The sequence below is a fragment of the Lepisosteus oculatus genome, chromosome 8 (genome assembly GCF_040954835.1).
Source record: "Lepisosteus oculatus isolate fLepOcu1 chromosome 8, fLepOcu1.hap2, whole genome shotgun sequence".
In the NCBI taxonomy this organism is placed as follows: Eukaryota; Metazoa; Chordata; class Actinopteri; order Semionotiformes; family Lepisosteidae; genus Lepisosteus; species Lepisosteus oculatus.
In genome coordinates this window covers 48,908,747-48,935,450 of record NC_090703.1, presented here as the reverse complement: position 1 = coordinate 48,935,450, position 26,704 = coordinate 48,908,747, and the positions used below count along the sequence as shown (strand labels likewise).

The 26,704-nt window shown below is 47.2% G+C and overlaps 2 protein-coding genes across 3 annotated transcripts; one reads left to right on the top strand and one right to left on the bottom strand.

The window, feature by feature from the left end:
• Nucleotides 1-575: 575 nt before the first annotated feature.
• Nucleotides 576-20,913, bottom strand: slc9a6a (solute carrier family 9 member A6a). 2 transcript variants are annotated; one of them, XM_069193692.1, is made up of 16 exons: nucleotides 20,468-20,913; nucleotides 18,722-18,921; nucleotides 16,533-16,610; nucleotides 16,026-16,102; nucleotides 15,663-15,775; nucleotides 15,026-15,131; nucleotides 11,633-11,774; nucleotides 9,875-9,980; nucleotides 9,301-9,389; nucleotides 8,822-8,935; nucleotides 8,412-8,523; nucleotides 7,874-8,027; nucleotides 7,396-7,426; nucleotides 7,077-7,162; nucleotides 5,961-6,066; nucleotides 576-4,468 (listed from the first exon to the last, which is right to left on the bottom strand). In XM_069193692.1, exons 1-16 carry the CDS (start codon nucleotides 20,862-20,864, stop codon nucleotides 4,205-4,207), a joined length of 2,175 nt encoding a protein of 724 aa, XP_069049793.1. In that variant the 5' UTR covers nucleotides 20,865-20,913; the 3' UTR covers nucleotides 576-4,204. The 2 variants fall into 2 exon arrangements, with proteins under 2 accessions (XP_069049793.1, XP_069049794.1); XM_069193693.1 differs by having other exon boundaries at nucleotides 7,077-7,159.
• A 1,055-nt stretch (nucleotides 20,914-21,968) lies between these two features.
• Nucleotides 21,969-24,831, top strand: mmgt1 (membrane magnesium transporter 1). Its single transcript, XM_006643358.3, has 4 exons — nucleotides 21,969-22,158; nucleotides 23,012-23,064; nucleotides 23,178-23,281; nucleotides 23,788-24,831. Exons 1-4 carry the CDS (start codon nucleotides 21,996-21,998, stop codon nucleotides 23,945-23,947), a joined length of 480 nt encoding a protein of 159 aa, XP_006643421.2. The 5' UTR covers nucleotides 21,969-21,995; the 3' UTR covers nucleotides 23,948-24,831.
• The last annotated feature ends 1,873 nt before the right edge of the window (nucleotides 24,832-26,704 follow it).

Genomic DNA, 26,704 nt, shown 5'->3' with positions numbered 1-26,704 from the left:
GAGTCACACTGGCTTCAGCTGCGAAGAAACCTGCTTTTCATCTCCCACTCCTGCCTCTCGAGACGGAGATGAATTAGTGGTTTGCAGAGGAAAAGAAGAAAAAAAAAGTGTGGGTCATAATGTCAGGCAGGGTAATATTTCAGGATTTACACACACGTCCTGCATTCCAGGATTTTGCATCTTTTTATTATTTTTTTTAAATCTCTAACTGGACTGTCAGTCATGATCATGCATCTCACTTCTCAGGAACTGTACCACGCAGTCATGCAGGAGGGGCTTGTGCTGGCCTTAAAAGCGAACACGCTGCACATTCCAAAGCACATGATCTTTTTTAATTTCCCGAGATACTGCGCGTGACACCAAAGTGTCATTTGTCTTATGCGGAGGTCATGGTTATCTGCATTTTAACCTTTAGATTGCTTGCCTATTTAACCCCACTTTAATGCTCCTGGAAAATAAGAGTGTGGAAAAAAGATACCAGAAGCACCAATCTTCAGCATGAGAGGCTTGTGTGCTGATGGAGCAGAGCAAGAAAAAGAAAATGTACACAGGTTCCGAGAAAAAGGAAGCAGTCATTTTTAAACAAACGCATTATGGTTTCTTTTTATTTACAGTACCAATCCACGTGCCATCAACAGTGACAGGGTATTTACAATAAAGTGGGTGAAACAAGTCAGTAACTGCAACTCGTTTAAAACAAAAGCACAGGCTTGGGATCCAAACACCCACAAAGCCCGGCGCCGCCAGATCCACCTTTCAGAACCCAACATCTTGAACATTAACAATAGCGTGCAAGCCAAGTGCTCATGACCTATCGGAAAGGAAAATAAAATAAAATGACAAATGTGGTACAAACACTACCTTTATTGCCTGTGAAACTTCTGTCGGGAATCCCTCTCCCCTTAGCACCTGTTCCAGTGTTGGGGACCAGACTGACTCTGTGGCCCAGACTCGGGGCTCCCGGCGACTCCAGGGCGTGATCTGAGCAGGAGGAGACCTTGGCCGCCCCTGAGCTCTCCTGGGGAAAGGTAGGAAGGCTCAGGCGGTTACACCTCAGCAGAGCTAAGGGGGCTGTCAGTCAGCTGCCCTTTCCAATAAGAAATCAAGCTTCTCTCTGAAGAAGATGCTTGGATATCCCTCTGAGGAAATACAGTACGTCAGTCTCTTTTATGTTCAAACCAGTTCATAAAAACAAGGGAGCTTGTTGACACCATTACACCTAATACTATACGATATATAATGACCTTAAAAAATAGATATTTCTCACTATTTTTTGTTCAGCTCCAGGTGACAACCGATCTCCCCAAAATGGACCCTCCACAACAGGGGAACTGTGCTAATCTGACTTGTAGTTTCATTTACGGGACAAACACCCCTGTGGGAGGAGGCAGGAGCCCAAGTCACACCCTGCCCAGGACCTGCCGGGCGAAATAATTCACAAAGACGTTTGAAGAAAAGATCAAACCACTGGCAGCCTGCAAGAGACTTCTCCAAACAAAACAACGCAACCCCTTCCGAGCTCAATCTTCTGCAGCAGCTTCACAACTTGTTGCATACCAATTTGCACAAAGCAACAAAAAAAGACATTACAAAACAACAACAACAAAAGTGCCAAGTGTTTTAATATTTGAGCCCCCCCTTCTCCCTCCCCAGTCCAAACAAGTTATAAGGGCTTCCTTAGCCATTGTGGTTAAGATGCATGCTTGAGTTTAAAAAAAAAAAGGAATAAAATAAAAAGCATAAGCCTTCATGCCTTTCCTGCACAGCAGGCGATAAAAGGATGCCAGTGGCTGAGGCCACTGACATGTAGGGCTATCAGTGTGCACACGCTCTTGAGTCAGGCTGTGCTCGCTGCTCAGCAGGGAGCAGGCCTTGTCCTCCCTGCACCACTCACAACACGGGCTGCGACAACAGCCGCTTATCAGCGCTTCCTCTTTCAGCCTGCAGCTCCAGTCCCAAGCCCGCCGCGTCTACTGCAATTACTGACTCGTGTCTCTGGGCTTCGTCTGCTAAATGCATCGCAAATCCCCCCCCTTGAACAGGTCGGCGCAGGGCCACCCGGGGGACGGTTTGTTTTTCCTTCACTCCTAAGCGTCCTGCTGCGATATGCAAATCAGCGGGAACAGGGGATTTTAGGAACGTCAGTCAGGGCCGGGGCCTGGAAAACAATTCCCATGAAGCGGGTTTGCTTTTGGTGACCCGTCATAAACTTCAAATTGGTCAATGAGTAGCAGCACAGCCCCCAGGTGACACTTACTAAGGGCATTTATATTAACTACGAGCTTGTGGGGGCGGGTGATGAAAACAAGGGGGAATTTGAAATTGTGAAGAGAAAAAGAAATACACCAACACTTCCTGACCCAGTGAATGCTTACTGGCCCTACAGTTGTTAAAATCTTTGATGACATAAGCAAAGCACAGAACAACACAACAGATCATACAATAGTGATATTATTCACTGTTTTTTACTCTGAGCCTCTGATTCCTCCCCCCATTCAACACTGCCACTGCCCCCACCCTAAAAAAAACAACAACCTTTCCATCTGGCTGAAGTAACTTCTGTACACACGGATCCCTAAAAACACCCCTGTGCCTCTTCCCTCCTATGTCCTGCTTAAAACCTCAGTCTTCCACTGGGATATTCTCACAATCTCACAATCTCTCTCCGGGTCTCGCAGAGCGGACGCCAACAAACTCGCACTCGGCTTTTTAGATCCGCCGAAGCACAACATGGCCAACAAAGACAAATCTCACTGTCAGGCAGGCCGAGACAACAGCTGCAGGTAGCTACTGCACAACACGGGTCTTCTGCAGTCCTGGAGATCGCGCGCAAGAACGAGGACTCTGCCTCTCTGCCCTGTACGACACCATCAACAAACTATCTTGAGGACCACTGGAGCTTCGCATGTTAGATGCCTGCAGAAAACAAGTGTCAAGTCAATGACAACATTTCTGAATGACAGCAGGCGCTGCGCCACCACAGGACCCAGGACAGATCATTCCTTGCCAACTTGGTTCTGCTTTTTTCTTTTCGAGATGGTCTGGTTAGAAATCCCAAGCGCCAATTTCAACATTTTTAAAAATCTGCTTTTGTCTGCCAATATTTCGTGCAACGCAAAGCCAGTGCCCAAGACACGAGCTACGGGGACTTTTGAAAGAGCTTTCGAAACAGAATTGCAAACGCATTCCTGGTATTTTTTTGGGGAGAGGGATGTCAAAGCGTGGGGGATTTCAGAAGCTTTTCATGTTCCAACAAAAACAAATCCAAAACATATCAGAAGAAACCAGACTGGTCTGTTTCTTGATTAGTCCACAGGATGACGGTACCTTTTGACAGCTGGAAACACCACAAATGTCATATAACAAGGTGTGGGGGGAAAAAAAAACTAATGTCACAGTCAGAGGTCAGGATGCTAGGACTGACGAGTCTCAGACGTGTAACATGTAAGTCAGAGGCAAAAATGTCACGACACAACTACAGGCTTAGTGCACTGAGTGCACATGAGTACCGCATGGTAAGAACTCCTGCATTTGGCAGGATCGATGTACTCTCATATTCAACAGGCACTTGAATGCAATCACACAGCAACGCAGCTCCACTGAAACAACACGGCTCTCAGCCAGATGCCGTCGATGCCACTCACAGGGAAGGCAGTGTAGGCGACGTACTGAGTATTTGACACAAAACTGCCAAGTATGCACGGATATAAGCAAATAAAACATCCTACAGCCTGAACAGACACCTTACAACCCAACTTCATCAAAGCACACCAGAAGACCCTAATGACCATGCGTTCCACATCCAGAACAAACTGCAGCTGTTATAGCACACCTTGTTATATATGCAAATACGAACAATAATATTAAACAGCCTTTAGCTTCGGCTGCGGTGTTGACTTTCCCCGTTTTGAAAAAGCGGGAGACACACATGCATGTTTTTCAAGACAGCAAACACTTCTCGAGCTACTCGGACGTTTTCTGCAGAAGGAGGCTGCCGCGCGGCGGACCAGGCGACAGCTGTGCAGACGAACACTGACGACTTTTTAAGAATAGAAAAAATATAAATATCGGAAAGGTACGAGAGGGGTTTAAAAACAGGCAGAAGGGACGGAGGACGGAGAATTCGTCTAGGAATTAAAGAATAAAAAAGAGGGACCATCCGTGAGAAACGCAGAGATGGGGGGATGGGGGGGGGGCGGTCTGTTCACTCCCGGTGGCGGCTGGGCGCGGCTAGCGAGGGCTCCGAGTCATCCATGGGCAGGACCAGCCGCGTGCCGCGGATCACCAGCTCGTGGTCCCCGAAGGCCAGCTCGCTGTCCAGCGCCTCGTCGGAGCCCGCGGGGCCAGGGCGGTGCGCGGCGGCCGAGCCCGAGGAGTCGGTGGTGACGGTGGCATCGCCGTACGTCAGGCTGATGTCGCTGTCGTTCAGGATCAGGTCCGAATCGTCGTCCTTCAGCTGCTCCCGGTTCTTCAGCGGAGGGAGAGACAAAAAAAACCAACACTGAGCGCACCAGGTCGGAGAAGACAGCGGTGTCACGGGGCAAAAGCAACGGATCTTCCACAGTGCCCTGCAGCTAGAAGCGCCACACCGCCAAGATGAGCCCTTTCACCTGTGACCTGTGACCTGTGACCTGTGACCTGTGACCTGAGGGGGTTTGGGAGAAGGAGCAGTGTTATATGAAACATTTATTTCAGCTGAAAGGCAACACTCATAGAACAATGAAAACAATTAAAGTTTCAGTTTCAAGCGACCATCTTAGGACTCGAGCCCAAGAACTTTGTTCAAGGATGCTCTTGCAGATCACACATTTCCCCCTCTGTCCGACCGCTTGTCCCCTCCGAACCGGTATCCACACCTCGGAGTCGGGCTTCGCACTTCAGAGCCAAGACGTCAGGACCGTGGGTGGAGTGATAAGTTTCAAACCCACAGGCCAGGAGAACATCAGCAAACACTCGAGAAGGCCCTACAGACCTCGACAAAAGCGCCTGCACGTGATTTATCAGCCGAGACGCGCAGATTTAAATATCCAAACAAAAATAGTGCTGATTATTGAAATAACTATAATTATTGAAACAGAGTTTGCACAACACAGTTGGCATCAAGGACAGGTGGTGTGAACTGCAACCTCTTCTTAAAAAAAATGATTAACTAGCTTTTGCAGACAACAGCCCTCTTGATAAACAAACAGCTAAATCCGTACACATGCTGCCCTTTAATCTGAGCTCCGAGACAGGATTATTCATTGATGCTCGCTAGATACCCCAGGAGCATGACCAGGGAAAGCCTATATGCTGTGTTTCCCTGTGTAGAAGTCGCCAGGTCCTTAGTACAACGCACTGAAACTGCTATTTTAATCAAAACCAGATTTCCTTTTAACATGGCCCAAAACGGTAAAACCTCTAAACATGGGCATGTGCGAAGAATTCCTTCCCTCTCCCCCCAGATGGAATCGGATTATTATTCCGCTCCAGTCCACGGCCCGCTGAAGGATACCCGCAGCTGCTCCTCGTTTCCAACCTCCTCCCGACTCTGGGAGCCTGACTCTAGCGCCCCTCCGAGAGGCCTGCACCACCACCGTGGGCCTGGCGAAGCCCTACTCCACACGCAGGAGCACCGGACCGGTGACAAACGAGAGGACCCATTCCGACCTTCAACCTCGTTAGACAGTTAGTCACTAATTAATCCGAGGATCTCATCCCACGGTTTCTTGAAAGACGCCAGGGCAGCAGCTTCAACAGCATAGCGGGGGACAGCTTGCTCCACCCTCCCACAACCCTCAGTGTAAAGAAGTGCCCCCCCCCTCCGTCTTCAGTTGTAAATGCACTTCCAGGTCACGCCCTCGGGGTTTTTTCTGGGTTCGCCACGTCGGGGGCCCTGGGGGAGTTTGTGTACTTGTGTCGGATCCCCCTCGTTGGTCCTCCCCGTCCGAGGCGCAACAGGAACTCGGGGCACCTCTCACCTCATAGGCCTGGGGGCTAGTGAGACACCTGGCCAGGGGTCCGCAGCAGCTGGGCAGCGTGGCGGTGAGCGGGGGGCCGCTGTGCGTCAGGATGGGCTTCAGGTAGCTGGAGAGCAGCGGAGTCAAGGAGCCCAGCAGCACCACCTGCGTCAAGACCGGTCGCCTCTAGGCTTAACACAGCCAACACTTCCTGAACCGTACGAAACTAACTTAACAATAAACCAGGTGTTTCACAGCACACCTGGTTCAGGAAAGGAATATTTAGTTTATTTCCATGCCTGTGCAAGGTTTTTCTGCAGTTGGACATATAAAACTTAATTGCTTTCAGAAACTAAGCAATTACATACAGTACACAGCAGCAAGTCTACATATATAGCATTAGAAAGGTACCGATTTCATTTCTTCAACTAATCTACAAATTGCCGTGGGATGGATTCTGGAAAAGAAAGAGCTCAAAACACCTATTTTGTAAAGGCTGGTGCAATGGATCATCGCAGGGCTGCGACTTGTCCCCTGGTGATTGTCAGAGCAATCACACAGATAGACCTCTTGTTAGGTTTGCTGATGACACAGCCCTGGTCATCTTAGCAGAGAACCCAGAATGTCATCCCAGGCCCATTCTAAGTCATATTCTTGAATGGAGCAATGAAACTCCTCATTGTTTGCAGGGAAAATGCAGCCCCTCTCCAACCTTTAATAAACAGGCAGACTGCAGAGGTTGTAGAAACCAGCGTCATAGAAATAATGGTTTCTCTCCTTCGCAATCGCACTCTTTAAATAATGTCAAATAGTTCTTTTATGTCCTGAAGTACTACGTGTCCTGAACTCTTTGTTAGTGATGGATGTTTCTGTTGTATAACCGTGTCCAACACTTCTGCAAAACAAATTTTCCCTTGGGGAGAATACATCTCGAACTGCAATCAGTTTTGTATGTACTACAGCATGTCCGTGATATAGACAAGTAGCACCAGCAGAGGGCAGCATTGCAAAGTTCTTACTTTTCCCAGAATGTTCAGATTAAGACTGGAGCTAAAGCACTACTCTTGATGTGCAGGTGCTCCCCCTACTGAGAAACCTTAGGCAAGCCAAAGCAAAACATGCTTTTTCAAAGGATACTTGTGGTCAAAATTGTACCAGTGCCTGAAGAGCCAGGCACTCTCCTGTTTGGTACTTCTCCGTTCTCCTCCATCTGTAACAGCCTGCTTTGGAAACACATGCACAACCCACAGGCATCAGTAATGCAGACCCAGTCAAATGATCAAATTTAGAAAGCACAGGTGTATCGGGAAACTTAAAATGGCCTTTTCACAAGATTCACACAGAATGATTTGTTTACTACAGGGATGATTTCAAGATAAAAGTCTTATGCATTATCAACCCATCAGCTTTTTACAGTTGCTGCCTCGAAACTCCAAGCCAAATGTTCTGTACTTACCAAGTTGTCTTGGTCTGAATCCACTCCAACTCTGTTGAGGTACAACAAACAGGAATTTGAGATCCATTCAAGCACAGAAGCTAAAATCAGACAGTAGCTAGACAGGCTACTGCACGAGTTAAGTGCATAGCTCATGACCATGAAAAAACATGCTCGTACTGAGAATGTTTTGTCATAAAATGTGTAAAAAAACACTTCTACACACTAGTAACAAACTACAAACTTACATTATTGCTGTTGCACTGGCAGAGATTACCCGATTAATATGTCAATATTCTTTCAAAATCGGGGATGTCCAGTCCTGGTTCTGGGGGGTCAGTGTATTTTACTGCTCGGGTCTTAATGACCTAAACCAATTAAACAGCTCCTCCCAGCTGATCAGACTTCGGAAAATCCGCAGACACACGGGGCCTCCAGAACCGGGATGGGCCACCACTCTGTTTCCCCACACCAGCAGTGGGGTGCGCTCCCTGCTCACCGGATTCGCAGCCAGGACAGCATCTGCGTGGTGCCGCCCCCGCAGACCCAGACGGTGAAGAAGACGATGAGCAGCGTGGTGGAGAACATCATCCGACTGGCGTACGTGGCGGTGTCCCGGATCGAGAGGGCAAAGGTCATGGCTCCCCGCAGGCCTGGAGCGCCACAACACACATCACTCTGACAAACGTCGCACTGCTCGGCCCAGACTCTCCAGCACCTTCTTACCATCAGGGTGGGCATCAGTTCGGTGGTACGATTGTACCTCAGAAATATGTGGAAATAACTGTAGCCCAAAAATACACCCCCCACCCTGTCCACTCGATCACACCCCCGGTGAAAGAGGAGGAGAGGGACCGTGAAGAAAGTCCCACAATGCCACTGAAATGGCTGCTGATGAGTTCAGTACATTACAAAAATCCAGAGCTGGAGGAGACACTGACCGCAAGAGCGCATACAAAATCTCACACCTAACCGTTTTCTGCCACACTCAGAGACACACTGCGGGGGGAGGGGGACGGGGGGGTGGGCGGCCGTACCTGCAAACATCATCATGTGCTGGAAGTTGGAGCCAATCTTGTTCCTCCTGCCCAGGTTCAGCAGGAAGGAGAGGGGGTAGATGTTGGCAGCTCTCCCCAGGAAAACAGCCAGCTGGGGTGGGGTCGCTGCTAAGGAAAAGTCCCTGTGGAAGCTGGCAGCAGCCATATTACACTGACCGCATAGACATGTGCCAAATTATCAATGACTTATATAATCAGTCATGTCACCAGAGCAATTATTAGAATACAGCTCTAAAACACCATAAATCTGGGAGAAAGGATATTACATGTGCTATTTTTCTTCTTTCACCACAGAAGAAACAGTATTTGTAGGGTTTCCTCACATTATGTGCACGACAGAAGTAGGTCATGGCAAACATGCCTGCCTGTGGGTATGTGGCTCAGGATACAAAGGCTCCCACGATGAAGGTGGGGTTGAAGACGTGGTTCTGGAACGTGAAGAGTGTCAGGCCCATGTAGGAGAAGATGAAATTCTCAGCGAGGAAATTCAGGAGCTCAAACAACTAGGAATCCAAACACAACACGAGCAAGTCAGTCCCCAACCCAGGGGAGAAACAGAAACGCAGGAATAGGCTTGACAGCTGCTTTTACACCGAGTCACAAGTGCACTTGTGAATCCGACGCCAATCCGGAGAGATCTGGGAACACGGGGACTGGGATCAGGAGGCAAGGGCTGGACGTCAGACAAACAGGGAACAGACTGGGGGGTGAAAGAAAACCGGACTGAACAATTAAAATCATTTTGACAACCCTGCGCAGTCCAATGCACCCGTCTACAAACCTAACAGAAATACCCCCATGCTTCCTCGCTTGGGAGTTTGTCCAAACCCCACCTGCGCCCGTCGCACTGAGGTGCACAGAACCATACCTGCTTGGTCCTGTCCTGCGACTCGGGGGACAGGTTGTTGTAGGTGTAATGCGCCTGGGTGATTCCACAGAACAGCACAGCCACCACTCCTGCAGGAGAAGAGCGGAATGAGAGTGGTGCATTAAGTGCACACCAGCCTGGTACAACTGGGGAACATCCTGCCTGGGTGACCTGCCCCCACCTCTATCTTGGATGCAACTCACTTACCCCACCCTTGCGGCTAAAGGCAATCATTGCCAGCACATTCCCTGGCAGAATTCCAGTCCAAATCATCTCTGTACGGGGCAGAAGGGGCCTATATGCCCGCATGAACGTCACCCCAGCTTTAAAATATATATTTTTTAATTTTGCAGAAGTCTTTCTAGAAAAGGGGATGCCCACGTGCCCTTTTCTGATAAAATAACCTTCCCTCGGAAACTTGTTTTGCTTCCAACACAGTCTCACTATCTCACATCCTCAGTTTAAGCTTGTTTGGGGGATTAGGAATTCTGTTGCAAGAACAGGGCGGGGCGGGGCAGGGCAGGACAGCAGGCTGCTGCGGGCAGGCAGGACCCCTGCGCCCCCTGCTGGTTACCTGTGAAGCCACACGCCTCGGCCAGCAGGAAGGTGCTCCAGGACATGAGGAAGAAGAGTGCCGTCTCCAGCAGCTGGAAGTCGCGCAGCTTGGTGAACTTGGTGACGTGGGGGCAAGGGGAGAGAGTCAAGGGAAAAAAAAAAAGGGAGTGCTGTAGAAGAGGGCGATGGCAGTCCATCGCTGGAACAGCGGTCACTGCTGCAGATCAGTCAGACCCCAGCCCTCCAACCCTCAGGAGCTGGACAGGCCTACAGGGGTCCCGATACCGAAGACCAGCTTGTGAAAGGACACGGAAGTGTGTTTAGCTGCTTCCTCTGCCCTAGAGACACACCGAAGCCCAATGTCCAACAACGAATGAACTACCAAGCTATTGTAAGACTGTGCACAGCAACATTATCACCGTTTTGCCCAATCTCTCTCGGCATGTGAGCAAGGCTGCGCCTGGTCACTCCTGGAACGCAATGACTCTCAACGACACGCCAGACTGCTGCTGGAATCGACGGTGGGGGAGCAGAATTTCCAGTGCAATTCCCTAGTCTGGCGATCTGGGACACTGCACTTCAGGAGATGCCATTTGTCGAGTGAGACGTGACACCAGGGCCCTAGCTAGTGGGCGATTAATCCCATGGCACGGTTCATGAGATCTGGGTCTAATCTGACTTCCTTAAGTTCCTCTACTTAAATTTGCCAAGCTTTTCTCACTTCTCTGCTTGACCCCTGCTCTGTAGTAGAGCTCCTGGTTCATAATCTATGGATCCATGGATTCAACAGATCCATGTGGATCCAATCTACAGGATGGTTCCGTTATTCGGTTCTCCTCCCCACTGATAGCCGGCGTGTGTGACGAGTGGACTGGTGCAACTTGGCTGCCGTTGCATCATCCAGGTGGTGGAGGGGAGGCCCCACTGCCTGCACTTTGAGTGGAGTGTCCAGGAAAGCGCTTTAGAAGTGTAAGGAATTATTTATATTATTTACATAATGGCTGCTCTGTGTCACCCTGGTGGGAGCTGTGGTGGATGAGGTACTTCCGCTCCTACGGTATTTGTAAAACATTTTGAGGTCCTTTAGGGTGCAAAGTGCTATACAAATGCAAGTGATTATCAATTATATAGTAAAACAAAGCTTTGGCACACCTATAGGATCATTATAGATGAAGTGTGATCTGCAGGACTGGCTCCATTGCAGGGAACACAAGGAGCAGCACAATGCTGTATAACAGGAAGGAGCAGGAAACTACAATTCCCTACTCTGACCAGCAAGGCTGCCGCTGAGCCTATGTGCTTAATAAATGACAAAAATGGAGAAGAAAAAAAATAGGTGAAAACGTCAATTTTTAGTTGCCAATATGCAAATGTCTTTTGCAATGCATTTCCATTGTAAATGCTTCAGCCTTAATAGATCTTCCTCAGAAATACACATCATGACAAAGCATGATTTCGAGACCAGAAGTAATAATGGCTGTGCATTCTCTCCAGGCCTGCTCTTTAATGTAAATACACAATTCTGAAAGCAGCTAAATATTTGTGACTGCTTGCAGATGTGTATTTCTGAAGTATGCTGAAGACCCGTGTGTGTGTGTGTATCTGCTTCAGTGTGGTCTTACTGTCGTCTCCGAAGAATAAAAAGCAACTGATTTAGTTGAATTTCCCTAACGTTCTCCTGACAGTAGTACAAATCACATGTCTGTTGCACCATGCACATGAAGAACAGTTAAAAAAAAAGGACACACAACATGCATCAGAAATCAGTGAAGGATATCAAGGCAGTCACCACTCCTGTTGCTGCTCCCAAGGCAAAAGACCCGCTGAAGACTCCCAGGAAAACCCCGAAGGACTTCAACATGGCTGTGACCTCGAAGGTGTGACTGTTATCTCCAGCAGGCTGGTAAGCCACGATGGACCTGAAACCCCAGGGAGACGGCTGTAAGTCTTCTCCATCAACCACGAGGATTGCAAGCAAGAGCAAGATACTGTACTTGTCGCTGTGTCACCAAAGACTCTGGTATAATCATCTGAAAAAAACGCTCGAGTACTGTAGCACGCACACTCTGCGCCCAGTCTGTGTGCCATTGGTTTCAAGCAAGATTTAAAGATGTGAAGACATCAATGATTGCAGGAATGGTTGCACAAAGGTGATACGTTTTATACTTTTCATCTTTTTTTGCAGGTGATTACAGCCAGATATCTTAACATGCACTTCGATCCATTACCATTCAGACGATTAAAACAGAGGCGGTCTGAAGTTAACAACGTCAAGGAACACGTCACTCCAGGCAGAAACCGCAGAGAAAACATGAACTAGAAGGAAATGCGAAAAGGGAGAATGCAAGACAGCAGTACCCTAGCACACTCTGTACCAGGCACTGCGATATTTAATTAAGATAATGGTGCATTCCTTCAAACGGCATTTGAAAGAGAGCAAAATACAGAAAGATAAAACGTCTCTCTTAGAAATGCATCTGTTCCCCAGTGAATTTAAAGAGAAAAAACGTGTTTTCATACACGCTGGTTCAAACTGTACCCCCCCCAATGTGTTTGAGGGCCTCCTGGGAGGCTCAACCAGTAAAGGCGGTCGCCTGAGTGCAGGCTGAGCTGTATGATCATGGGTTCGAGCCTGGGTCCTCTCACTGTGACTCAGCAACACAGCTTGCGGTCTCCCACAGGAACACACCTCCTCGCCAATCGGCACTGAGCCCCCATGTACAAGGTTGGGCTGCCTGTGATGCGTTAGAAGACAACGGGCTTGAATGTGGGCGTGTCAGTGGCGCCTACACATCCTCACTCTCCCGTGTGCGGCTGCAGGGTCCATTCATGCCCCTACATGCATGAGAGCCATGCCGCGAATCTCCTGTGAATCTGGCAATTCCAAATTGGATGGTATAAAGATATGTAGGATTCTAAAATGAATTATGTGCCCACTTATCTCTGCTACATTAGCTGGATCACATAATGAGATCCAATTTGAAACGGACTGGCCTGAAAATTCTGGGACGTCGGTTTTCACTGTGCATAGTTCACACAGGAGCCAATATCTTACCACTCACCTGTCCAACATAAAGATACGGACTACAACAGAAGAAAGCTGAAGACAAGAACAAGCCATTCATCCCATCAGAGCTTATCATTTTCACTAAGTGATATGGCTATAAGCTACAGAGGTGCAGCTATGCAGGGACTGGGCAACTAGTGCCTGCTTATCTAGGGGTAAAGCCGCTATCTGGGACTCACAACACATGGGATGACAAGCTCTTTAGTGACAACGCATTTAAGAACCATTGATCTCAGTCCTGCAAGCCTCCAGGCCTTCTGGGAAGAGACAGTGGAATAATAAAAAGCCTGCACTGTAAAAAATAAAGTTAAAACCTAAATTGCCTAGACAGTAGGTACAAAGCACAGTACCTCAAAGCTTTGTCTCTGACTGTAAATAAACAAATAACTCCATTACAGAAAAAAACAGCCTAATTTCGGTTTTTATTCCTATTCGGAAAGACACTATGTAGTGTCAGATTAGTAATCTTGCAAAATCCCTTCATACCTCAAACACATGAATCTATTGTATGAATCTACCCATAAGAAAAGATCCAATTAGCAAATATCTTTCTTGTATTTTCTGATGTTGACAAAAAGGGCAGCAAACCAAGCCCAGGAAAACTGAGTTATAATTCCTGTTGAGTGTGCAGCCACTGTCAGAAAGAGTGCAATTCCAGTAAGAGACACCAGCCTGCACTCAGACACCGCTGGTTGGGAGAAAGGAGTACATGTCATGACAGAAACAGACAGGCCTTGGAAAAGTGTGGAGTAAATGCTTGCAGGCCTGCACAAGCAAATCAGGAAACTAATCAGTGGAAAATTTAACAGAGCACACAGGGGATCTATTCCAATCACACTAAATGCACAAGGAGCAAATTACCAGGAAAAAAAATGGGGATTTGTCTTCTTCCCCAAACTGCATAACTAGCAGAGACTGTATCCTGCACTGGGCACAAAGCTACCCAGCAGACTCCTCTTGCAAAACAGCTTCCCTGCCTGTGCTCCTTCTTCCTGCTCACATCACCCACAGGGATGCTTGTTTATCGTTGCAAAGCTACACATCGTCCTCCTGCAAGGACGGCTAGACTTTCATGTAGCCTCGCATGCAATCAGCCCGTTTTATGCAAAAAAACCCATAAAGGTTAGAGAGACCTAGAACCTCAAACACTAACATGAGCAAAATCTGTTGCAAATCAGTACCTGATGTTAACTTAGGCAAGCACGTTCCGGAGTACTGCTAATCAGGATCAACTGATCTAGACCTTCGTCTTCAGGCTTCCCACAGTCCCCTCACTGGATAAAGTCCCAGGAGTCTTCCATTTCAGCAGCTTTTCATAGCAGTGTCGTCAACAAGCTGTGCACCCCACTGATCCCTGCCTCATTCCCCGCCTGTTTACATGACCATTCTGCAGGACTGCAGATTTAGCTCATCGGTGTAAATATGAGCAGCTTTCACCACCCATCTCGGTACACAGAAACCTGGGGTGTATCTCAGTTATTCAGGCGATAGTCCCCCCCCGTTTTCTAGGACTGTTCCGGGACATTTTTTCCTTCCAAGGTCTAGCAAGAAGGATGAGTAACTTTTATAGCGCTTCCTATTTCCAGATCTCGCGAGAACCCGGGGCCGTCGCGACTGACTCCATCAGAGCTGTGGCCGCACAAAGCACGGCTCACTGGTAATTTGCTCCCCGTGTTGTCCTGGCACTCCAGGGTTACGTGGCCTCTGCTCTGCTCTGAAGCAGCACCCATTGGGAGACATCCCCCGTGCGTTCGACACGCCTTGACCCCACTCCAGCGCCGAGGCTGCGGCCTGCTTCCCCAGCCCCTCGCGGGCCCTGCGTTTCCCGTAATAAATAAGAATTCTGCAAGCAAACAACGGTCAGGTCAGGGGTTAGTTATTCTTTAGACCCACAGCACAAGCACACTCATCAGCAGCCTTTAGCCCACTCTGTTATCAACATCAGGTGGGCAGGCCGCTTCCGTTACCAGCTCTTCAGGGCAGTGCCCCGGAGCAGCTCCCAACCTTAAGGCTGGCACAGAAGATGCGATTTGCAACCCCTGCCCCTCCTGCCTCAGGTACCCAGCCGCACAGACAAGACAGCCGCCCGGGCGCCGGACTCACGAGGAGAGGACGATGGCCACGGCGTCGTTGAGGACGCTCTCGCCGAAGAGCAGCGCGTACAGATCCACGTCCACCTGCAGCTCGTGGAAGATGGCCAGCACGGTCACTGTGGAGGGGGGGGCAGCCGGAAGGAGAGGGGAGAGAAACACTTGGTCAAGCCCTGCTGCCAGCGCCAGACCCCGCCACGTCAGAGACCTGCGATTGGCCGCCACGGATCACGCCGACGCTCTTCCCAGTACCGGAGATCTGCACGCCCCCACCTCTTGTTTGCAGTTTGTCGGGCAGAGCCGTAACACACACACAACAACGCATTCTCCAAGAGCTTCTCTGAAAGCATTAGCAACAGTCGGAGCCTGACTGCACGCGGCGCGCCAGCCCAGCGACACGCCTCCTGACACAGACCCGACGGAGCGCAGGAGCACGAGGACTCGGGTACGAGCCTGCACTGGGTGGTGTGAGAACTAACCGCGTGCCGGGCTGCTTGTACTCGCAAACAAACCAGAGCGATGATTCCAACGGCTTCTTCTCAGTTGCAACCCTTCGTATACTGTAAGGTTTCACTGCCCTGATGATCACAAACCCAGGAAAGACGTTAAACAACACGACAGCGGAGACCCACCCGGGGCGAAGTGGGTACCTGGGTCAGTGGCAGAGACGATGGCCCCGAAAAAGAGACAGTCTGTGAAGAAGAAGTCTCCTCCCAGCTGTCCGACCTTCTTCATGAGCATCACACATCCATACATTATCATCCTGTTAAAGAATGCGGGCAACAGGAAAAGACCGAAGAGAGAAGGAATTAAAACTCACTGACCTGCCCAACTCTCCTAGCAGAAGAAAACATGTCACAGTTCAGATATTGAAGACACACACACACACACACACACACACACACACACACACACACTAGGTCTTGAGCAATGCAGTAAAAAAATCTCTGAAAGCAAGCAGGCATCACCTTAACATTTCAGAGGCCATAACAGCCTACTCAATCTCTGCTCACCCTATGACAAAACAGGATATGACAGTCCCAATAAAGGCATAAGCCAGGATAGACCCCAGGTTTCTGAAGAAGTGTCTCTGAAACAGAAAACAGAAGATAAAATGGTTGAATTAATTTTACTTCTCCGACAGCAACGAGCAGAAACTACTGCTTCAGCCTCATATGATCTGCAGGACACTCCAGTTATACAATCACAAACTTCTGGGGGGGGTCAAATCTCATCACTCTCATCTCGCATAGCTCCTAGTCGTGTTTTGGCAATTGCTTTTTCGTTCGTTCCCGTTTCCTTTTGGTTTGATGACAGCGGAGTCGCTGGGTTCCATCCCTGAAGGCCCCCGCTCTCCTCTGCTCTGTGATGCAGGACTGTCCTTCACTTCCCCTCTGAAAGAAGCCCTGTAAGTCCTACTGGAACTGCAAAAGCAAATTTTGTGACCGAAACGACTTTCCCCATTCTTTCCCCAAAAGATACGACTCGCCCTTTTCTGCGCGGACTCAAAACCTACTCACCCTTTTCAGACTGTACCCTGCGTGAAAGATTATAGGTGGCAGCAGAATGTTGAAGAACACCTCAGGGTCAAAGGTCACCTGGAGAGAAGTTAAAAAAAAAGAGTCACAAGGACACAGGAATCCACTCTCCCGGGTATCATATACAATGTAGGGAAGAAAAAAAACCCACACAGAAAAATCAAACTGATGCGACAAACAGGCCTTTAACCTTTACAAGGGCGTGAGATTTTTCAATTATTTTGCACCTTTTTTACATGGGCAGGCAAAACGTAGGCTTTTTCAGTGGAAACAAGAACTAGATTTGAATATAACCCAGCCAGGAATACAGGATGTTTTTCAGGTATGGCACAACCCAATACAGCTCGTAAAAGTGATTTCTAATGCCAATGCAAATAGCAAGCCTCAACGGAAGCCGGTGGGCCGACAGCAAGCGGATATGTAAATTATCTTCCACAAGAAAGCCTGTTTGTTGTTCCTTACAACGAGGTAACTAGAACGTCATGCAAAGTGCCACTTGGCAGGAATGCATGTTGCACGATCCCGATGCCCATCAAGGCAGGAGGACAACCTTCCCCAGCTGGAAACCAGTTTGGGGGGGGGAAACCGGGCGCCCCGAAGTCCACGTGCTGTGCCCCAGCAGAACCCAGCTCTGCTCGAGCAGCAGCAAGAAGGACAGTAAGCCTGCGTTTCCACGACTCAAACCACAACGCCACCCTCTCGCCAGCGTCAAACTCCAAACGCATCACCCCATGGTGGTCTTTCATTCGCCGGGGGCTTCTCTCGAGTCCACCCAGAGGAAAACCTCCACAGACCCCGGTGGGTGGAATTCACGAGTTGGATCAAACTGGTGTTTAATCCGGGCCTTGGTCTTGCGGTTCTCACCAGCAGTGCAGCTGCAGGGAAACCTGATACACCCAGCTCGTTCCAGGATGTGTAAGTGTACATAGTGTGTTTGATTCACACTACAAGCCATTCACTACTGCATAATGGAGTTACAACATTTGAATTTCATAACTCACTCAACCTGTGCCCCCGAGGTATTGTTACAGTCAGAGTGAATTAGGAAGAAGCACTGAGGGGAACTGTGTAAATTTCCATGGCAGAACTAGCAAATGTCATTTAGATTAGAAGTAAAAGTCATATTAAATAAACAAAAGAGATCTGAATACAACGTAATTATTTCATACACTAGACTTTAACAATTAGTGCAACATTCTGAAATGTACTAAGCACACTTGTGTGCAAAAATCTCCTACAATTGCAAATGCCAACACATAAAAAGAGGATTTAATTGCACTTGTCCATATGGCAATAAACTGAACTGAATGAGCCCCATGCAAGTGTCCACACAAACACCCATTGTCTTTAAACCTGGAACACCTGCTGCTGCTAAATGCTCTGTGCAGAGGTCTGGAGTTCCTCTGTCGGGTGTATGTCACACACGTAAAGTTGGCAGGAACGTATTTAATTCTTCAAGGACTTTGCGCCTTGTCAGTGCTAACTGAAGCCTTGACACTGTACACAGCTAACTGTACGACAGGCAGACGGGACAGAGATTTCTTCGAAGGGCACGAATGAGTCTTGCGACAACAGGGTGCGTTTTTATCCGCGCACGTTTATCTGCGTTAACAAAAAAACGGAAAATTATGGAGTTTCCTTAAAAATCCTCATCCACATGCCTTAACACGATGTCAAAGGCAACCCCACAGAGTGCTTACAGAGTTTCCAGAAGGAAGGCCCGTCTGGGTGACTTCATGATGGAAACGCAGTGACGTATACAAAGTTTCACCAGGTGTCCTGAGGGGCCTGCACATAGCCTGCAACTTCTGAATACTTCTGAAGACGTGCTTTCTAACTAGCGCCAGAACAACAGGGGATGCAGCTGGGAGTGTCTTGTAATAACTGTCTAAAAAAAAATCAAGGGGAACACAAGAGAAGTCATGCAGGGTATGTACCCGAGCTAAATTTGGACCTGAAACATTTTCCTTTTCCTTTTGCAACTTTAATTTGCTATGGGCTTGGGGACCAAGCTCTGCGTGACCTCAGGTAGGACAGATGATGCCACAAGAGGCCCAGAGAAGCGAGCGCAGGTGAGAGAGCCTGAAGTGTGGCCGGTTAGAGCAGGCTTGTCTTCCCCCAGCCGCGGGTCAAGGGTCAGGGGTCACAGGGCGGGGCGCAGTCCACCTTACCTTTCGGAGCATCTCATTGTCCTGCACGTTGCTGACCTCGTTGGCGTTGATCTCGCCCTTCAGCGTGTACTCGTAGAACTTCCCGCTCACGTTGACCAGCAGGGTGGCCGGGCTGGCGTTGACATGGCAGCTCAGAGTCATGTTGTTGATGTCTCTGGGGACGTGAATCCCGTACCTCAGCACCACGCCCACCAGCAGACCTGCGGACACGGACACACAGTCAGGGTGCCGCCCATCTCCCTGCCCTCGTCCTGGGGTCCCCTCAAACACCCCAGGTTTCTCCAAGGTCTGGAACCTGACATACCTGGCAGTATGGCAGAAGAAGCCTTTTAAGAAGCTAAGGCCAAGGTAAGTCATAAAGCAATGACCACAGGCTTTTAAACTTGATTATGAAGCAATTTAAGGGTGACTAAACCTTTAGTCCTGGCCTTATATGAGGGCTTACAAAGTCAAATCATTGTAGTGCTATCATCTCAGCCTAGGGTGTCACAGGGACCACAAGTTGTTCAGGCAAAAAGACATTTCACCAAGGCATGGTTGCTTAAGCAAAACCCCTGTACTCTGATAGCGCTCCATTGCTAAACCATGCAAATACCCGCTAATCACCGGAGTTCATGCCATTTCGCCACACCTTCTTAACATTTTGTAAGGGCAATATGATTACCAGTTATTAATGTGTTAATTCAACTACCGATACCGTCTCAGCAAATAAGGCGCATACCACTAAATATAAAAATAGGACCGACACATTCTGCCACCTTCCTCTGCCCGCTGCCGGAAACAAAACTTCCCCGGTGTTTGAGCTGCTCAGCACGGAGGACGAGACAGTAGTTCTCCTTCACGGAAGAGGTTTGTGAAGACTGCTGCCCGGAATGAGGCTAAACCAGACTCTCCTGCGAAACTGAACACGGCAAGGCGATCTTCAGTAATTGCTTTTTTGTGTCTCCACGGAGATGGTGCAAAGACAATACTTCTCTAGAACAGTTTTGCAACACGTATTCAGCTCAGTGAATACACAAAAAAGCGTTTCGCTTGGTTTCTGCTTAGGAAGTAAATTGATTAACCTGGGCGGTCATGGGAAACCCAACTTGAAAACTGAGAAGGTAGCTGGGTATGAGCGCTGAGCAGCATCCTAATGCGTAAAAACGAACATATCTCACCTTATCCTCGGACAGTGACGCTATTTTCAAGCGTCACGTGTTACAGGGAAATTCTAAAACATTTAGCAGCCTTGCTTAATCCCCCAACATCGCGTCTTGACTCGAGAAGAAAACCTTCCAGTGCGGTTCTTTGCGTAAATAGAAAATAAAATACCAAGTTTTCCAGTCCCCATCCATCCAACCGTCTGGAAAATTCCCCTTTTCTACGCAAGGGGTTTATAATTAACTGTTCTGGCTTCGTATTGTGCTCAATCACAGCGCTGATGTTGTTAGCGTCTGAAAAAATAACGAGCGCATTTTGGCAGTGCATAGCCCCCAGATACAAATGTACAACAGGAGTAAGTGGTAGCTGTAGCAACAACGTTATCAGGCTCAACATTCGTACAGGGACCAGAGACATTAAACTCACACAAGAAGGCCCTGACCTGTCGGTAAACACGCTACAAATGGCACAACATAACAGCGGGCACAGTTGTACCGCACATGACTGCTACTACCAGCAATACAGAGACGCGGGTTCTCACTAGTTCCCCATAAATCCGACATCACGGCACCGCAGTTTCGGTCGCTCGGGAAGGATCCTCACCGTAAATCATAGCCAGCCCAGTTTCGTGCAAGAACCTGAACCGGCGGTGTTTGAAAAGCCAGATGGTCAGGATGGTGAGGGTGAGCAACATGATGAAAATCAGCAGGTTGGCACTGTCCTGCCTGTGGCTCTCCTCTGCCTGTTTCTCCGTGACAATGTTCTCCATGCCGGCGTCTTCGGCCCGGCTCAGGCTGAGGGAAACCAGCAGGCTCGCCATCACGGACAGGGCCAGGCGTCCGGAGACCCCCGCGGCCGCCGGCTGCTGAGTTTTGAAGCCCATGGCTGTGCTGACGGCGCCCCCTGATGCGTGCTGTCGTCTCTCCGCCGCCTGCCGGGGTCGGGGCTGGTCCTGCTCGGCTCCCTCACTCCTCCCAGCTGGCCCGGGGAAGCTCGTCATGTGACCCAGCGCTGCAAAGCGGAGCTCAGACTCGCAACTTCATGTGTGTGAGAGAGTGAGAGAGAATTACTTGTGCTCATCATACTAACTGGATAAGAGAATTTCCACATTTTTTCCCCCCGCAGACTGGACGACCATTTATTCTGTAAGCCCCTCTCAATAAGAACCAATTGAATATTTTTTCCATTGTAATTATAATTATAAAACAATTATAAAATTATAAAACAACTGTTGATCGTAAGCTTCTGCCATACAGTATGTAAGGATGTGTTGGCCGCCAGGCGCACCAGAAGGGACTTGGGCAGATTGTGCTAGTTATTAGTAGATATTTCACATTGTAAAAGAACAATGTTTTGTTGCAGGTGTCTCCCGACCCCGATACTAAAAACCCTCGTGTGAAGCAACAAGATTTAGAATAATGAAGACCTTAGCGCAGATAGCACGACCGTGCTATTATTTGTCTACGCGTTTGGTTTTCGAAGGAAAATGCCCCCCCCCCCCAAAAGTAAACAAAGAAGAAGACCCGAAACGTTTATTAACTGTTCAACAACTCGTTTAAATCAGCACACAAAAACATTAAAGCAATTCGTCACTGTACAGAATTTTGAATTATTTTTACATGGGACCGTGATTGTGGAATATGCAAAAACACGTTGTGTAAACTTTGGGGGCATTAATAGTTTTGTGAATATTTTAGATCCTATTGGTAGTCAGGTTCGATCTAAAAATATAGTATTTTGGATAATATAACCGGATTGTCGCGTAATCTGATGAATTGGAATTATCTAGTGAAAAGTCAGGTTTCCCCGTTGGGTTTGCAAATCAAATATTATAGATCAAATATTCGCACTAATTACATGCTGTCATTATCCCGACGCTTCTAATTTATTTTTGTGAGATTCCTGTTTCTAAACTATATTTTATTAAATGTTTCCATTTTACACGAGAAGCCGTATTGTATATTACGTTTTGAAATCAGAGTTACATTGAATTTTAGCCTCATTCTTTTTTTTTTAAAAGAATTTTTTATTAAACTTGTAAATAATTTACAAATACAAATACAATCAGAGGATAATTTTAGCCTCATTCGTCCGGACCCAAGCGCCTATCGAGACGTCATCATTACGCGCCATGTACTTCCGCCCAGCCATCTGTGCCTACGACATTTTATCGCGCTACATTGACAGCTCTCTCCCTGTTACTCCCTGGATGAAGATGGCTTCGTCTGTTTGGAAAGGTCTTGTCGGAATCGGACTTTTCGCTTTAGCGCATGCAGCTTTCTCGGCGGCTCAGCGTAAGTTACATCATATTAGAAAAGCTCACTGACGTGTTTATGTTGAGGGTCTCTTGCGGCAGTGCTTTGTTTTTTTTTTTTAATTTTGGACATCATTTAACAGCAAAGAGAGACAGGCCCCATCTGCGTCGAATAGCGCTCTCCCTTCTCCTTTTAAATTAGATGACACCAAACATTACAGGGTACCTCAACATATTTTATGGAAAACATCTGAATTTTGAAGTTTAACATCTTCACTTTGGTGTGCTGGGACTCGTGATGATTTTAAAAGCTTTTTATTTACTGCTAGAATATGAAATCATGTAAATGTGGTATTTACCGGTAATTATATTCAGCGCAGCCGTTGCGCTGCTTCTATTGGTGTTGACATTAATGTAAAGAAATGTGAATTTGAAACTGTTGTATTTTGTTACTTCAAATCGCTGTTGGCAGTAGAGAATATCGATAATAGTAACAGCCCGACACTGGTTGGGTGGCGTGGTGCCGAGAGTAATTTTCCAAAATAGTCATTTATTTTTATTGTAAAAAAGTCAAGGCAGAGTAGCTCATCCAATGCATAACATCACCAGTTAGAAGCACCAAAGTGTGTATACGCAGATGTAAGGCACAAAACCGGTTTGTTGAAACTGCTTAGTTTCATGGAAATCAGATGTGCCCAGTGGGATAGTGAAATATCCTATTAGTGTTAATAGTTGGCTAGATACTGCTGTAAATTTGCTTAATGAAAGTAATCAATACCTCTGATCCTCAAGTGATGCAAAACGTATCCCGAGGCGCGTACCAGCACCCTATTTCACTGTGCAAAGAGTTAGCGCACTGGGGCTGTGATTGTTCAATGTGCGTTGTTTTCCAGATCGATCTTACATGCGACTGACGGAGAAGGAGAATGAAACTCTCCCTGGTGACGTAAGTGTGTGATGTGCTCACACGCCGTGCCGGCATTGCGGATTGTGTACACAATTACATCGTCTGATGTAAACCATTCTCAGGCTTGTTCTTTGTTTCCTCTGCATTTACAGATAGTTCTTCAAACGTTGCTGGCCTTCGTAGTGACCTGTTATGGCATTGTGCACATTGCTGGGGAGTTTAAAGACATGGACGCCACATCGGAGCTCAAGAACAAGTAGGTTTTGTTCGCCATCAGGAAGGGCCTAGATGATAGAATTTACATGCACTGCACTGCTAAGCCAGCCCCTCTAGCCCAACTCCACCTATTTTACGTCACAAACTCTGAAACCGTATTGATTACATATATGATTCATGTAAATGACAAGTCCTAAATCTAAAAGGGTTCCTGGGGCCTGTGAGTCGCTTATGTCAGTAAAATGTAAAATGAAAAAAAGCACATTGCTGTTGTTCAGTGCCATATTCATAGCAGAAGCCTGAAATCAAGGGATAGTCACGGATACATTTATTGTTTAACATTCTGATCTGCACAGAATGATTGCTGATGTCAGCTCCCTTTTATGCTACAAGCTAGGTATACAGGCTGGTTTGAATGCACACAATTCACTTTTAATCTTAATTATGAATACAAACACTGAAATACAGTATTGTGCTGTATTTCATTGTATCCACTGTGCCCCTAGGAGCCAGTATTAATCTCCCTGTTCTTGCCTGCTTTCCCAGGACATTCGACACGTTGCGGAACCATCCCTCCTTCTATCTCTTCAACCATCGTGGCAGAGTGCTCTTCCGCTCCCCGGAGCAGAACGCCTCGCTTCCCAGCCAGCAGGCCCTGCCCTCCAACCCCCTGCGGCTTCGGAAGCTGGAGCCATCACACCACTGAGCCTCTGGGTGTTCTCCTGGCCATGTGAAAATGGAAACTGCTCATGGACGTGAAGGGGGGGGGGGAGGGAATGAAACGTAAGAAAAAGAGAAACATCTCGATACATGTGCTGTGCCGATTTTACATCCCAGTCCGACAAGCGGTTAAAATGTTGTATTGGACGGTGCCAGCTGCCCTCCTATAGGGGTGTCGTGCTTGTAAATAAAGGTCTGGTGGCTTAAGGTTGTAAAAGGACCTCAATCCCTTCCTTCCTTCCCAGCTGTAAAGTGAATGGGTTATTCGGGATATGACATGAATCCCTTTATTATTCCCACCAACCGATAACACTGCCTTCTCAATATGTCGTTTCCAAAGCTTCAGCTTTGAAATGTTTTATCTGTGCAACTGTGTTTCTTTTTTTTTCTCCCCCCACACTCGGCAGAACAAATGCAGTGTGAAGTTTCTGGATGGAAACTGTAAACCCGATTGTTTTTCCACAGATGGTATTTAATTGTTAATCTTCTGGGTTTTAGAATGCAGAAGTTAGTCTTATGATGTAAAACTGTTATTGGAAATCCTTAACGAAAGTAGGCAAGTAAGGCAATTGTAATTAGATTGCAGCAATGTGTTTTTTTTCTCATTTCAGTTGTAAAAAGTAAGAAAAACAGTGTGTTGGGGATACGTTTTTTCATTTTATGTAAATATGCATAATTTTTAAATAAAGTAGTCGGTTTTCATTTTTTATTGACTCAAAACTAAAGGAATGTTACCTAACCCAGCTTTTATTCATGACTTCCAATCATTATACTTGTGGTCAACCATATTCTCAGCAGAACCATTGAAACTTCAGATTCATCTGAGCCTGCTATACATTTTTAATAAACAAATAAAGTCAATATGTGAAATTTCTGATTGTCATTTTTAGACTATAGAGGTCAAAATTCAGTACTCTTTGCACAGGTTAACATTGCTGTATTTGTTGCAATTTGTGTCTTGTACTGTATGAATCATGTAACACGCTATCTTCATAAGGCCACATATTTAAGCAGTACATGTAGTAATAATAATTCCTCACACTTATATAGAGCTTTACAGGTAATGGGGACTCTCCTCCTCCACCACCAGCTGGATGATGCAGTAGCAGCCAGAGTGCACCAGTACACTCACCACACACAAGCTCTCAGGAGGTGAAGAGAGTGATGAAGATGGGGATTATTAGGAGGCCATGATTGGTAAACGCCATTGGGAAATTTGGCCAGGACAACGGGGTAACACCCCTACTCTTTTCGAGAAACACCTTGGGATTTTTAATGGCCAGAGAGAGTCAGGATCTTTCGTCTCATGCAAAAGATGGCGCCTTCTCACAGCACAGTTTCACTGCAGGTGAGTGGCCCCTATTGGCCCCACTAATATCTCTTCCAGCAGTAGCCTTAGTTTTTCCCACAAGTCTCCCATCCAGGTAGTGACCAGGCTCACACCTGCTGAGCTTCAGTGGGCTGCCAGTTGTGAGCTGGGTGATATGGCTGTTCCCAGTTTTGACTGTATGAAGCAGTGCATGTCCCTAGTGTTGTGGAGTCATTTAAATGCTGCATGACCTCTAGTACCAAGTACCATTCAGCAGGTGCTTCCTTTTGTAGAAGCTGTACGTGTTAAGGCAATCTCTTTAAAGCTTTCTTTTCTTGTAGTCCTGGTCCTGGGAACTCACACATCTGCTGGTTTTCATTGCAGCTGAGCTCTGTACTTAATTCTTAATTGAACAAACAATTTGCTTGGATGGGCACTTTGTAATTTCCTTTTCTGCTCAACGATTGGAGATTTTAAGTTGTTTAAGAAATGCGTTGGTTAAAAGGTAACCTCCTGCATGTTGAGGGACTGACGGAGTCCAAATTAAAGATTTTAAGATTATTTAATGGGGTGTTGACATGCAACAAAAACCAGCAGATGTGTAGGTACCAGGATCGGGATTGGGATTGGGAATGCCTGGAATGGATTTACTCTGCAGCCATCAAGACATGTTTGTTGATTTCAAAGTCTTCTCAATGGTAATATCTGGGATTTGAGTTCAAATCTTTGAATTAGAGGACAAGTCTCTTGTTCCAAGTTAGGATGGGGGGGATCTGAATGATTGTCACTTGTCACTTGCGGTGCGCTGGCTCTGTGGCTCAGGATCTGCGCCTGTGGCTGGAAGGTTGCCGGTTCTAATCTTGCGGCCGACAGAGGAATCCTACTCCGTTGGGCCCCCGAGCAAGACCCTTAACCCCAACTGCTCCAGGGGCGCCGTATAAAATGTCTGACCCTGCGCTCTGACCCCCAGCTTCTCTCCCTGTCTGTGTGTCTCATGGAGAGCAAGCTGGGGTATGCAAAATTCCTAATACAAGAACTTGTATATGGCCAATAAAGTGATCTTATCTTATCTTTACATGTGGCTTTGAGATGCTAGTGTTTAAAGAGGAGAAGGTGTATGTTGGCTGTAAAGATTACAAGCCACCACCATAAACCTTTAATTCCAGCTGTATTCGACATGGATCACAACTTAAAAAGCTTCTTCCGAAAGTAGAACCTAATTTGCATTGTATTTTCTAAATATTTGTTATACATTTAGCTCTGGACTTAAACCTGAGATAGATCCCCTTTTATTGCCAAGACCTTTGCACACACCCTAGATTTCCTGAATATAAAATGTGAAGATGGATTTAAATATGTTTTCTCAACATCTTTTATGACATATGAGTTCTATTAGTCTTTCATTAGCAATATCATTTTCCCTATGATTACTTA